General features: G+C 32.8%; 1 protein-coding gene across 2 annotated transcripts in view; it reads left to right on the forward strand.

Annotated features, from left to right (window-relative positions):
* Nucleotides 1–5,550, forward strand: part of Prp39 (pre-mRNA processing factor 39) — a 106,287-nt gene extending 100,737 nt beyond the window's left edge. Inside the window, exons 14-16 of one of the 2 annotated variants that reach the window (XM_085815004.1) lie at nucleotides 153–230; nucleotides 4,314–4,476; nucleotides 4,748–5,550. In XM_085815004.1, coding sequence (XP_085671130.1) covers nucleotides 153–230; nucleotides 4,314–4,476; nucleotides 4,748–4,810 — 304 coding nt within the window. In that variant the 3' untranslated portion in view covers nucleotides 4,811–5,550. The remainder of the gene's footprint in view (nucleotides 1–152; nucleotides 231–4,313; nucleotides 4,477–4,747) is intronic. The other variant, XM_085815005.1, reaches the window with a different exon arrangement.
* The last annotated feature ends 8,634 nt before the right edge of the window (nucleotides 5,551–14,184 follow it).

Raw genomic sequence — 14,184 nt, forward strand, 5'->3', positions numbered from 1 at the left:
TTTCTTTTTTAAATTGATGCCAAATACCATTTAAATATTTTAAGCAAAGAATAGTGATAGTTATTTTCTGGTTGGGGGGGGGGAGATCTAACATATGCTTTTAGATGTCCTTCTAAATGCTTTTTTTCTCCTCCCCTCTTCCCAAACTTTAGCATTCAAGAGGCTTATGAAGACTATGCAAAAATGTTCAAGTCACATTATTCTTCTAGGAAAAGAACAATTGAAGAAAGGTAATAAGTTCATATAAATGTACATATATTTGTTTACTGGTGTGCTATGTGAATTGCCTAGGTGTTAGAATTGTGTAGATATTGTAGGCTATGCAATCTTCTATAGCAATTTACAATTTGTGTAGGTTGGATGATAGTAGACTCTTTGCATGAACGGTTTGCTTCATGAGAACTTTACTGCACAATCCATGAAGTTTTAAAATCTGATGAACATTTCTTCAATCAGTTCTGGCCTAACAGTTATTGTTATTCAGTTATTCAGGTACATTGTCTTCTTGGAAGCATCCATTGCCAAAAGCCTTGAGTTAAAATACAGAGTGGACATTTGCAATACAGAGTGGACATATGTGCAGATGATCGACTAATATCCCCATATAGTTCATACCATTAAGTACCTATGCACTTGTGATGCAAAGGTATGACAGTTAAAGACATACTGCACCATAGATGTAGACAAAAATGCTTGTAATCCATAGCTTCTGATAGTGAATTTTAAATTTGCATCTACCAAGTGCATCATGTTAGTGAGTGGCAATTATGTGAATTGCCCTGGTATCCTGCTTAATATGTAAGGTTCTAGTTTGTATAGAAGTTTTAACTTATGTCCTTTGGACCATACTAGACTGACAAGAAAATTAGTGTTCTAGTCTAAATCAAAATGACGAAGTCTGACAAAGGTTAAAATAACCTTTATTAACTCTTGAAACTTAACAGAAAGCACTACTTAATGCTACAGAACTAAACTCCTCCAGTTGCAAGTACTTAAAATGCCATAAACTGAAATTCAAATTAAGTAATGCAGTTGGAGACTACACAAAGTACCTAAGCTGAAGTAAGTAATAAATGGCACAATTTCGTGATTGGTTAGCAAAACAGCTAAAGCTTGTATAAAACTTTGGTAGAGTTGCCAATAGGAAGTAAACTGAGAATGAGGTTGCCAAAAGCTTTAACTGTAAAGCATTCAAAATCCTCTGCTTAAATACTCAATAAACTAATTTGCATTCTGGTGAGGATTACAGAAAGACATTATAGTGAAGTTCCAAATCATAATAATTGGTTAATTAACATGAAATACTACAAATTTATTGCTAAAACAATATAGATCTGCAACTCCTAAAATTTATGTAAAGCAAAAAATCCTGAAAGGTCTTCTTGCTGACTAGTATTTGAAGTAAATGACCTATTTCTGTAAATTGGTTCTTAATATAATTTAAATAACGTACTACAGAAGGCTGTATAGTGTATAATATCTACATTTTCTGTAAGCTGGCATCTTCCTTAAATAATTAAATTAAGTTCTTGTGGATGTTTTTGTTTCATTGATTTTTATTAAATACTTGCATATATCTATGTAAATAAGATGCGATCTAATAAACTTAATTTTGTTGAATATATGTTTTTTTTCTTTGCAGTATCCTTTCACATGAAATTCTTTTAACACAAAAAAGTATTTCAGTCCCCTCAGTTTCGTGTTAAACGATTTTCGCTTTATACATATATGCATGCAAAAAATTGGTCCCCTACAATTTGGCTACGTAGGGATAAAGTAAATTCACTTTGGCTACATAAATGAAGTTTCATTTCAGAATGAAGTAAATTCTTTCCTTTTCATTAGTGTTGAAGTCAGAAATTTATAATGCTTTTTGAGAGGTTTAAATCCTTAATAATATAACTTATTTAATAAACCCTCAAGTACTTGAATTTCTGGAAAATTATTTTAACTTTCTGCTTTTATATAATTTTGCAGTCATTATCTTGATGGCTGTGTTGTTTCAAAAGTTTTTATTTTGTAGAAAATATAGTAGTTATATAATGGGAATATTATATTCTTTTGTATCTGTATCATTTGTATTTGACTGTTTTGAAGTTGCTTTATATGAAGAAGTGGTATGCTGTGAAAGTTACACCCCCCCCCCCAAATCACTTGTCAGTTCCTGTAATACGGTATAAAATATATATTGTTTGAGCAAAAATCCCTGTAGTCTTAACATTATCTTCAGATTCTTGGAAATGTAGAGGGGGGAAGAGTTTTTGTTTATATTCCATATAAATTTGTAATCATATAATTCATAGTAATTAATTGAATTAGTTACTCAGAATTTCTACTTATCCAAGGGTGGAAATATTAAGACTGTACTATATCTGTGTATTATATAAGAACTTTAATTTATAATTTTCAATTCTAATATTTACTTAAGCAGATTTAGATGTAATATAGAAATTTTGATTGCACAGAAGTTGAGCATAATGAACAGCAAATTTGGCAGCCAAGGTACGTTAAATATTAATTTTTATTTCTTGACATCTGTGACCACAATTCACTTGGTACTTTAGCCCTTGTGGGCACACCTAAAAATTTCCTTCTGTACGCACTGAAAAACTGAATAAAAAAGGATTTGAAAGTTATTATAGGTTACTCTGAACCTTCTTTATTTATAGTAGATGGCAGCTCAACACAAACCAGTCCATAGCCATGTTTATTTTTTTAAGACCCTCATTTTTCAAAGAAATCTTCCAGATTTTTTTTAGGGTATAAAAGGAATTATTTGAAAGGAAATTTCTATGTTATTTTTTGGCAGTATGCTAATCTACTTATTCTATATTAGTTTTAAATTTTTACCTTGAAATCTGGCCTATAATTGAACGGCGAACCGAGGTGTTCCCAGACTGGGCTCACTGCGAGTCTAGGTCACTGAGAAGCAGCTGTATCTTTGTTTCTGTGCAGCTCATTAACATAGAAGGGTGGGTCCAAATCTGTAATTCATTTCCTGTTTTAGTTCTTTTTCTTTTCCCTTTTTTTTTGGGGGGGGGAGGTTTGGTTATCAACTAAGAAATTGTTGGGGTGATTTTCTGAAGATCAGGGATAATTTTACCAGTTAGCTGTTTGGTTTTTTACTAGAGCAGTTCTCTTTAACTTTGTGTTTTTTTACTAGAGCAGTTCTCTTTAACTTTGGTTCAAAGAAGTTTTCTTAGTGCTACGTTTAATAGTTTTGAGTTGTAGACATTTATATTTTTATTTTATAATTTCAAGTTGTAGCTATAATATTAGTTAATTTTTTTTTTTTTTTTAATTTTTAATTATTTTCCAAAAGGATCGGGAAGGGTTGACCATTTGTAAAGCACTGAGAGTGCTACATGAATTGCTTTCAGATAGTGAATCTGATACGGATCCCAGCACATGTTTAAAACACGCAGTATTGGTTTGTGCTTTTTTAAAGGTGGTGTCACTTTCTTCGAAAAGTACCGCAATGAAAAATATAGACTAAAGTGTAAATATCATATACCCAAGTTACTTTTTTTCCTATCCATAAGCATATAATCATCATATAACCAAAAATGAGCTTTTTAGGGGGTGTAGAGTAGCAGATCTCTTCGTGGAACACCCTAGGTAATGCTAAATCTGCTATGGTATTAAGAATCTAGTGCTTTTTAATTGTAGACAAAATCTCTTAATCTTTTACGTGCTTCCCAGCAATGCTCGTTTCAGCACACTTTTTGAAGCTCTATTCAATCAGTGTGCCCGGGGCACACCCACAGAATTAAAACGATAAGTGCTATCTTTACAAAATTTTACTTGTGTTCTCCTCTAAGCATAATTAAACAGCCTCTCTCTCTCTCTCTCTCTTTTTTTTTTTTTAATTATTATTTTTTTTATTGAAATTCCAATTTTAAAAGGTAGTGGGTTAACAGCATCATATATATATCAATTGGAAGAAAATGAGTCAAGGTTCAAAAGATGGGAGGATCATTTTGATTGCTATTAAGAGAATACTATTTACCTCAGTTCTTTTTGGGATGTTTAGTGTTTTTAAGCCAAGCCCTTAGCTAATTAAAGGGTTAATATTGTTGGAGAAAATAGAATGTAAAGTTTTGTTATAATTTTTGTAAATAATATTGGCATACATATTACATGATGATTTAAATATTGAGTTCACATCATGAGAATAAATTTTAAAAAATGCTTTTATAATCTAGGATAGCTTAATATTATCTTTTTACAAATGTAAAAGAAATGGTACTGTAGTATTGATTTAGGATAATATTAAAAATTTTAAATGTGTATTTTTTTCTTTTCTTTTTCAGTGAAGAAAATAAAGATAAAAAAATCAAAAGTGAAGTTAATGGTGCTGCCGTAGCAGTTGCAGCTACACCTACAGCCAATGCAGCACAAACAGTAGCAGCAACAGTTACAGCTCATGATGCTGCAGCATCTTATCAGTATCAACCGTGGACAGGCTATGCTCAAGTAGGTTTTTTTTTTTCCCTCTAAATTCCCTTGCAAATAAAAAAAAGTTTTTTAATTATATTTTCTACATTACAAATAAAGTATTTTTGACAAATAAGTATTATACATTTAGTAATTATTTTTTGAAAATTATATAAAAAATCATGCTTATTAGAAATTTTGCACATTTCTAAAATTGCAAAATTTAATTTAAATAAATTAATTTATTTAAATGAGTAAAATATTGAACTTTTATTTCCTTCTGATTTTATTTGTATTTTCCCTCCCCCAGAACTCATACTATCAACAGCCGTGGCCACCATATGCAGCAACAAATTATTATTCATCTCACTGAGGTTTTACGAACATTTTTATATGCATTATAAATAAAATCATTTACCATTTTGAATAATTCAGATTTCTGTACATGTTTTCATTTTATTCATTATCATGAAATAGAAATGTCATATATTTTAAATACAGATGTGTTATGTATAATAAAATATTCTCTTGATTTTTTTAAACATGAATTTCCAGCAATCTGTCATTTGTTAGACTGAAATATTTTGTTGTTTTGAAATGAATAATAAAAAAATTGCTACTGTACTGAATTCTGCATTTTTATATTAATGAGTAACTTAAAACATTTGTGAAATTTAATTTGATAGCTTTTTATGCATCTAAGGCTTGCCTAGGGAAGTATTTTTCTCTTTCACTTTTATTGAGAAATGAAGTAGGTTCTTCATTTTACATGTATATATTTATATAAAATGCTTCAATTTTTTTTTTTTTTTTTTTTTCTTGAAATATTGTTCCAGCTTAATGCAAATACTTCACTGCAATGATGCATAAATGAAAACCGATTTTATTTCATTGGTTAGAATTCTCTAAATAACATAACTTTATGGGAAGCAAATTTCTATTTGCATGTAAAAAGTATACATATTGTTTATGCTTGTGGATGTGCATTACAAATATGTCTCTTAATTACAATACCATCAATGATTTTTATAGTGGTTAGTATAATTTTATGTTTATTAATGCAGGTGTCTTGAGAATTGTTGTTTGTTAATATCAATAAAAAAATTATTCATATCTTTGCCTCGTTATTTTTAAGAAATCCAATTGTTTGTTTTGATCTAAAGCCATTAAACAGATCAGCTTCATCTGCAAGTTTAATGCAGATCATTAATGAAAATCGGAAGTTACTAATTCTCAGTAAGTATGTTCTGAATTCATTAAGCATCATATTGTGCCTGGACCCATTTTGATGTGTAATAACTCATAAAATAAAAAAGATAGATTAAAATTAATAACATAAATGGTTAGATAGACTCAAAAAGTTTCATGACCCTTGTCAGTGAATTTTGACACTCTCCTCCTTAAAACATTGTCCTTTACAAATCCCAAAGGAAAAAGTCCATAACATTGCAGTAGTTGCCAAAAACAAAAGAGAGAAAAATGCAATTAATAAGCAGACGATATTTAGAAAAGTACAGATATTTAGACTGGAAAATGAAATTATCTGAAATTAACCACACTCGGAGATGATACTTACAAAAGTAAAGATATTCAAACCTGAAAAGGAAAATATATAAGTTATTCCATCAATAAATGCCATAAGTTTATTTATATCTTCATTATTTTATGAGTTAATAAACATCAAAATGGGTCCAGGATTTTATAAACACCCTGTGTATGTAAAACATCCCAAGGGGATAGATTGTTTATTTAATGGTTATTATATTTTCTTCCCGCCATCTGTTTTGATTGTGTTGCTTATTGACTTGAGAATTTTAATTAACATAACATTTGGCAAATTCAACTATAGATTAACATTAACTTTTTGGGGATGAGGTGACCATCATATTGGTCTTAGTATTCTCTTTTGAAAGCCAGGAATCCCTACTGCTCTTTTTCTCCCGCTTTCAAAGCTGAAAGGTGAGGTGAACTGTCAAATTTGATGTCTGTAGAGTCTTCACCACTTATCACTTTAAGGCCTCTTGTTAGGAATCCAATTTCTCTTTTCATTCTTGCAGCTTCAGAATTTGAAGATGACCTCAATTGTAAAGAGAGCCTTGCAATTCTTTGAAATATTCTGTAATCGAGGGATATTTCTTGGAGTTATTTTGCTTACTTTTATAGCAATAAGCCAAAATGGAAAAAATTTGATGTGTACACCACAACTTGCACGGAAATATTAAATTATACGCATTTTTTCTTGCATTTCATTTAAAAATATTGGATTGCATTAAATCTACATCATCGATAGCACATAAACCACAATAGAATAATTAACAGCGTTACACTTCGTCCATATTATAACTCAGAATTTATAGCATTTGAAGAATTATCTAACGATTGCCACATGTTCTATTCAAATACTATAATAAATCTAAATATACGTATAAAACAAATTAAGCAAACAAAACAAAAAAGAAAGTTTTTCACTGACGATTCAGTATTTTTCATTCAATTAATTCAGTTCTCACTTCCCGACAAGGCAAAAATATATAAAAACTCGAAATATCTACATTAAAAATTACGAAGTAAATCTGAAACATTTCCTCAAACAAATTCCAGAATAGATTAAACATGATTTAATTTGCAATAATAAAAGATGTCGTTATCTTTGTTGTTGCAAAGCTTAGTTTCTATAGATTGGCAACAAATCCGCTATTTTGCCAAGTTTGAAATGTAAACAAACATGTACGCCATCGCAGAATTCATTAGGCTTAGCTGCATTTAAACAACTTTTAAATTGTGGATATTGCAGGCAGATTCACTAAAGGCATAAAAACCTTAACCGGATGATAAGAACAACACAATTCAATCATTTTTAATGCAAAAAAAATGCACAATTTACAAACATATAAGAATAAAAAAAAAAAAAAAAAAAAACTGAGCTCACTGAGCCAAGTAACAGAGTGGGTATATATTTATATACTCTTGGTGCGGCCGATTGCAACCAAAATATGAGGTGCACATCTACATATTATAGCAGTCCTACATACAAAATTTCAACGTTCTGAGGCTACTCGTTTTTGAGTTATGTGAGATACGTACGTGCTATGAAAAATTCTCTTCAGAATTCATTTTAAACCAGTTTTATAATTTTTTTGGGGGGGGGGAAGAGTCCTTTATTTTGTCCTTACTTATGAACGTCATGCAGAAACATCATTAAATTGCATTGGATAGCGGTCAAAATCGATATTTTCGTTAAAATATGATACCTGAAATTTTTCACAATTACAATACTTCCTTTTTACTTCGTACAAGAAAGTAAAAAGGAGTGATTGAATACGAAAGCTTTCACAAGTGTTTGTGAAAAGTTAAATTATGTAACATCATAAACCACAGAATCATAATACTAGAAACCGAAAATAGCAACTGTCCTGGAACCTCTTTCGAAAACTGCACAATTTTCCCCTTCCTATTTGAAAGCATTTTGCCTACAAAAAATTTCCAATACGAAACTTAACGAACAACATATAGTACAAATCAATTTGAACTAAACGCTGCATATTTAAAATTCTGCGAGTTCTGTTAAGCATTTTGTCGACATAAATTTTTAACATGTATTTAGACTTCCATAAATTTTAATATTTCTGAACCGTTCTATGCTTTTAATTATTTATGTAGCATTAACCAGGCGAACGCCGCATCAAGAAAAGTTACTTGAGCAGCCATGTCGGAAACCTGGATTCCTCACATACTCTAATATTTAAAATATGATAAAAAAGTTTTATTTAGTTTTAAAAGAGTTTGTCATTTATTATACATGAATAAACCTTGAGTTACAAAAAATTAATTTAAAAAATTAAGCTTATAGAGTTAAAATAAATGAATATAATAACAAAATAAACAGCGTACCTCTAAGTTTTATTGTATCTCTAATACACAGTGCTTATTTTATCTGTTTACAATTTGAACAAAATACATTAATGTGTTCTTGACACAGAAAGATTTCACATTTTGAACATTTGCATTTGCTTTTTTCTATCCTTAGCTCGAGGACATCTTTTATGTTTAGTTGTTTAGAATTCATTATTCATAGAAAATCCTGCTCTTCTTTTGCAGGTAGTACATAAATTTCTCGGTAATTTAATTTTTGATCGTTGTTCGATATGTTTTTTAATTAGTTCTAATGCTAAATCCTTCAAAAACAGACGTCTGCTTCTATATCTTTTTGGTGGATTAGCAGTTGAAAGCAATATAATTCGAACGTATATTGCAGCAGTATTCAGTGCAGAAAAGAAAATTACCATTAGCCACCTCCTTGTTATTCTGGCAATTGAATAACTTGCTGCCATTTCATGCACCATATCTACTGCTCCCTTAGTCATATTATAAAGACATATAATTTCTGGTATTTTTTTTTTTTTTTCCAGTAGTAACATCTGTAGCATCATCATTAACATAAGAACAGTTTTTCCTTTTTTTAGGAACATAATAAATTTATGTTTTATCTTTTTCAAAACCCAAAAGAGTAGAAAAATATTTCCCTTTCTTTAAAAGTAACAAAAGCAGGAAATAATTTCCCTTTTGTTTTCCATATTGTTCCTACTATTCTCAGCTTTTCTCTTAGAAGATCCGCAGCTAGTGTGTAACTCGTATACCAATTATCTGTAGTAATATTCCTGCCAGATATATACAGTGGTTGAATTAAGTCTTTTCACGTCAGATGGACTGGTACTGATCTTGAAGGTACCATCTGGCTCTGTATGAGTGCTATTTGAAAAGTTTTCGACTTAACTAAGAAAATTTTTTTTTTTTCTCAAAAATTACTTTTTGACGTAGTCTCCTTGTAAGTCTATCCCATCCCTTTAATCCATCCAAATATGTAGAATCTTTCTCTGCAAAATAGTTATTAACGAAGTTCATAAACTTCTTTGATGAAAATCTTTGTCCTCTGAGTGCTTCTTTTAGCTTTATGGGACAAAAAAAGTAGCTTGGGGCCAGTAGGGCAGGTGGTCAAGCAGTTCAAACTGTAATTCGTGGATTTTTACCATTGCAATTATTGAAGTGTAACGGAACATTGCTTAATGAAGCAAAAAATTTTTTTTCTTTTGAAAATGTTGTTTTTCTGAAATTTCTGCCTTTAGCTTGTCAAGTAGTGTTGCATAATATGCTCCGGTAATGGCTTTTCCCTTTTCAAGATAACCCATTAAGACAATTCCATGGCTATCCCAGAAAACCATTGCCATCACCTTCCAGAGCAGAAGAAACAGGTTTGCCTTTTTTGGAGCTGATTCTCCCTTTGCCGTCCACTGTTTTAACTGTGTTTTTGTTTCTGGGCTGTAATCATGAATCCACATTTCATCTATAGTGATTAATCATCGAAGAAACTCAAATTTATTACGCCTGAATTGCACCAACAGAGCGATGCAGATGTTCATTCAAACACGTTTTTGATCCAAAAAGAGCAAATGTGCAGCCAGCTTGCACATACCTAAATCTTGGTTCAGTATGTGGCAAACACATTCATTTGACATGCTCATAGCCTCTGCTGTCTGTCTAACCTTCACTCGACAATTGTCCAGCACCATTTGGTGAAGTTCAGCGATGTTTTCGTCAGTGGTTGCAGTTTTTGGCCGTCCTGAATGTTCATCGTCACCCAAGCTGGTACAGCCATGTTTAAATTCAGCTGCCCAAAATTTCACAGTAGTAAATGATGCTGCAGTCTCCGCGTACAGCATCCAACTCCTCTTTAATCTATCTAGGCATATTACCTTTTAAAAACAAGTAACTTATGACAGCTCGGTACTTGATTTTTTTCCATTTTTACAAAAACACTCACAGAAATAACTGTCAAACACCTCGCGTTTAAAATGGCCGAAATTGCGGTTGGTGGTTTTCCAAACAAGTTCGTGCACTTTCATTGATTAGTGCTGCCATCTACATATCGAGGGTGGAAACGTTTCAGACAGCCCTCGTACTGCAGTACATTTTCATAATTAGAAGTATTAAAATCTTGATTCCATGTTTTGCTTGTTTGTTCGGCACTTATTGCTGGAACCCAAAAAGGTTAGAGTTTCTCATCAATACTGACATACTAAAATTATAGGAATCCTTGCAATTTGAAATCAGTTTTTCAAAGAAGTCTGTAATTGCGGGCAATTTATCAAAGTGTTTTCTCTGTGGCTTATCTAGCAATTTATCAAAACACATACAATGTAAAAGAAATAAAAATCGCTCATAGGACATTCGTGTGTGAAAAATTGCAATACCTGTACCATTCCTTTACATTGAAGGTCCTTTACATTGAAATGTGACGACTTGTGAAGGCTACATAAATATAAAAGTACTATAACTGCTTTCATCTCGACCATGCCTGTAGCTGTCCCATCTCTTTCACGTTTATAATGTAAAGCTATCTCAGAAATATATATATTCGTACATTCTACAATCATTGACAGTATAGTATTATCAATAAGAATATTCCAACTAGTAAATTGATCAATAACATTTCTGTCTTCTCTTACAGGTTCAAAGGAAGATGGGTCATAATATCATGTGAACAAACTCTTACATTTTGTCTAAAAATTTCCCCCCCCCCCCATCGTTTTTTCATCTTTTCTAGCAAAAATCATCAGAATCATATTCTTCTTATGTATTTGTATTATGTTTGCTAAATATTTCACTATCAGTACAGTCTATGGAAATTTCCTATTATGTTTTTACCACCAATCCTCGAATTCCATATCACAGATTATGTTCTTACTGCATTAATATAATATTAACAAGACATAGTGCACAATAAAAATTAAGCTTTATTTAGGAACTTCGCGCACACTGCCCGACAGCCTGCCTGTTTCACTCTGCTCGCTACTCGTAAGAAATTTCTCCTCTAGGGTTGCCACACTTATCGGAGGGCGCAAGGCGCGCTCCTTATCGCCATCACCACAGAGTTTCCCCCCCAGTTCCTTTAATGGCTATTCAAAGGAACGACATAGGTTATGAAATTATCTCAGAGTATCCGTGCTGTCGGGTATTTTTTTTATGATTACAAAATTAGAATATAAAATTAGAAAAGATCAAAATGAAATTCAATATATAACAAGGTATTGACACATATAATAAACATGAAATAACAAGAAATATGTTAAGATATGAATTTAAAAAAATATTTTAAATTGTTATGTAAGAAGCAAGTTTCTTAGGGAAGTGAACATGTCTTCCCGATCTGGTGACAGTTTGTGTCTTAGAGAGTTCGTTTGCAGATTTATTCTGCTGAACTGTCTTTAAGTCTTTATTTGTTTTCAGTTCAGGCAAATTAGAGTCCGAAAGCAAATAGGCTGGTTTCACACGGTCTATAGACACAGTAGATTTCAGACCGTTAACATCAATTGTGAAAGTTTTGTTCGTTCTAGAAAGAACTTTATGCGGACCTGTATATGGTTGGCACAGAGGTGGCTTTACTCGATCGACACGTAAGTATACATGCGTACACGACTTTAAGGTAGCACTTACGTAACATTTTTCTTGGCAATGTGCAGATGTTGCTATTGGATTCAATTGTTGCATTGTATGCCGGAGATTCGTGATAAATTGTGTGTCATACGAAGATATCTTAGATGACATTATCATATCACTAGGCAGCTTGAGAGTTGTGCCGTACACCAGTTCAGCACAAGATGACTGTAGATCTTCCTTTACGGCTGTCCGAATACCAAGCATAACAACTGGTAGTGTTTCAGTCCAGTTATTGGTCTCGTGAGCCTTGAGAGAAGATTTTAAATGTCGATGAAATCGTTCAACAATGCCGTTTGACATTGGATGATAGGCTGTTGTTGTGATTCTGTTCGTACCCAAAATGCGCGTGAATTCTGCAAAAAGTGCGGATCTCATTTGAGAACCTTGGTCTGTTGTTATGATCGATGGGCAGCCAAAACGAGATATCCAACAGTTGAAGATGGCTCTGCAAATGGTTTCCGTTTTCATATCCGGGATGGGAATGGCTTCAGGCCATCTGGAGAATCTATCTATTAGAGTCAAAAGGTACACGTTGCCTTCTGATGGAGGTAACGGTCCGACGATATCCATATGGATTTCTGAAAAACGTGCATCAGGAAGAGAGAATGTGCCCAGTGGTGCTTTAGTATGCCTAGTAATTTTCGATTTTTGGCAAGATTCACAGGATTTCACCCAATTTTTGATATGACGTTTCACATCGGGCCATACATAACGAGAACAAATAAGCTTCGTAGTAGCTGCAATTCCTGGATGTGACAGATTATGCAGATGATTAAAGATGAGCCTGCGAAAGGAATTCGGAACAAATGGACGAGGAATGTCCGTTGATATGTCACAAAGAATATTACCATCAGAATATTGGCACGGTTTAAATTCCAGTTTCAAAGATGATGTGTTGTTTTTGAGAAGGTCTTGTACCTCCGGATCATGCCGTTGAGCTTCCGAAAATTTTTTAAAATCCAAAAATGGAGATTTTGTTATGGAATCAATTTCGATTCTTGAAAGAGCGTCAGCAACGACGTTTTTTGAACCTTGCACATGCCTAATATCAGTAGAGTACTGAGAAATAAAATCTAAATGGCGCAATTGTCGAGGTGAACATTTATGAGGGTTCTGTTTAAAAGCGTATATTAACGGTTTTTGATCCGTATAAATTATAAAATTTCTGCCCTCTAACATGTGTCGGAATTTCTTAATTACAGAATAAATAGAAAATAATTCCCTATCGTACGCGGACCATTTCTGTTGACTTTTATTGAGTTTCATAGAGAAAAATGCTATAGGTTCCCATGTTTGTTGAGACAACTGCATAAGTGTGCCGCCGATTGCGACGTCTGAGGCATCTACCCAGATGCTTAGCTGGGCTCCGGGAATAGGGTGTCTCAAAAGGGTAGCCTGAGCAATGGCATTTTTGGCAGCAATAAAGGCTTGTTCAGCATTCTCGTTCCAATTTAATTGTGGGGATGAATCCTGAACACGAGAACGAGATTTCTTTTTATTAATATAGCCTTCTAACAATTTTATTAAAGGAGAAAGAATATGTGCTGCTTTAGGTATGAAACATCTATAAAAGTTAAACATGCCTAAAAATCGGCGAAGCTGAGTGAGAGTGGTAGGTTGAGGAAAATCTAAAATACATTTGACTTTGTCAGGAAGAGGTTCAATTCCGTTTTCACTAAGGTGAAAACCTAAGAAATCAATAGATGTTTGACCAAAGGTGCATTTTGAAACATTTATGCAAAGTCCATATTTCTGAAGTTTGGAAAATAAAGCTTTCAAATGCCTGCATTGTTCCTCAGAATCTTTAGAGGCTATGAGCAAGTCATCGACAAAAGCGTAAACGCCTTCTAAATCCCGCGTAACTTCATCTATAAAACGTTGAAAAGTCGCAGATGCATTGCATAAGCCGAATTGCATACGGATACTTTCGAATAAACCGAATGGTGTGCATATGGCGGTTTTGTGGATGTCGGCTGGGTTAATTGGTATTTGATGGTATGCCTTAATCAGGTCGACATGACTAAAAATTTTAGTACCGTGCAATGCAGCAGTAAAATCGGCTAAACATGGAATAGGGTATTTGTCTTTTATTGTTTGAGCGTTCAATGCTCGATGATCTCCTACAGGTCTCCATTCCAGACTTCCCTTTTTTGGAACCATGTGAAGTGGGGATGCATAATTGCTGCTCGAAGGTCTCAAATGCCCCAATTGCATCATAGTTTGAAATTCTTGTTTTGCTATTTTTAAGCGATC

This window comes from Stegodyphus dumicola, chromosome 4 (assembly GCF_044657685.1).
Source record: "Stegodyphus dumicola isolate Sdum_Otavi_A_Nest chromosome 4, ASM4465768v1".
Classification (NCBI taxonomy): Eukaryota; Metazoa; Arthropoda; class Arachnida; order Araneae; family Eresidae; genus Stegodyphus; species Stegodyphus dumicola.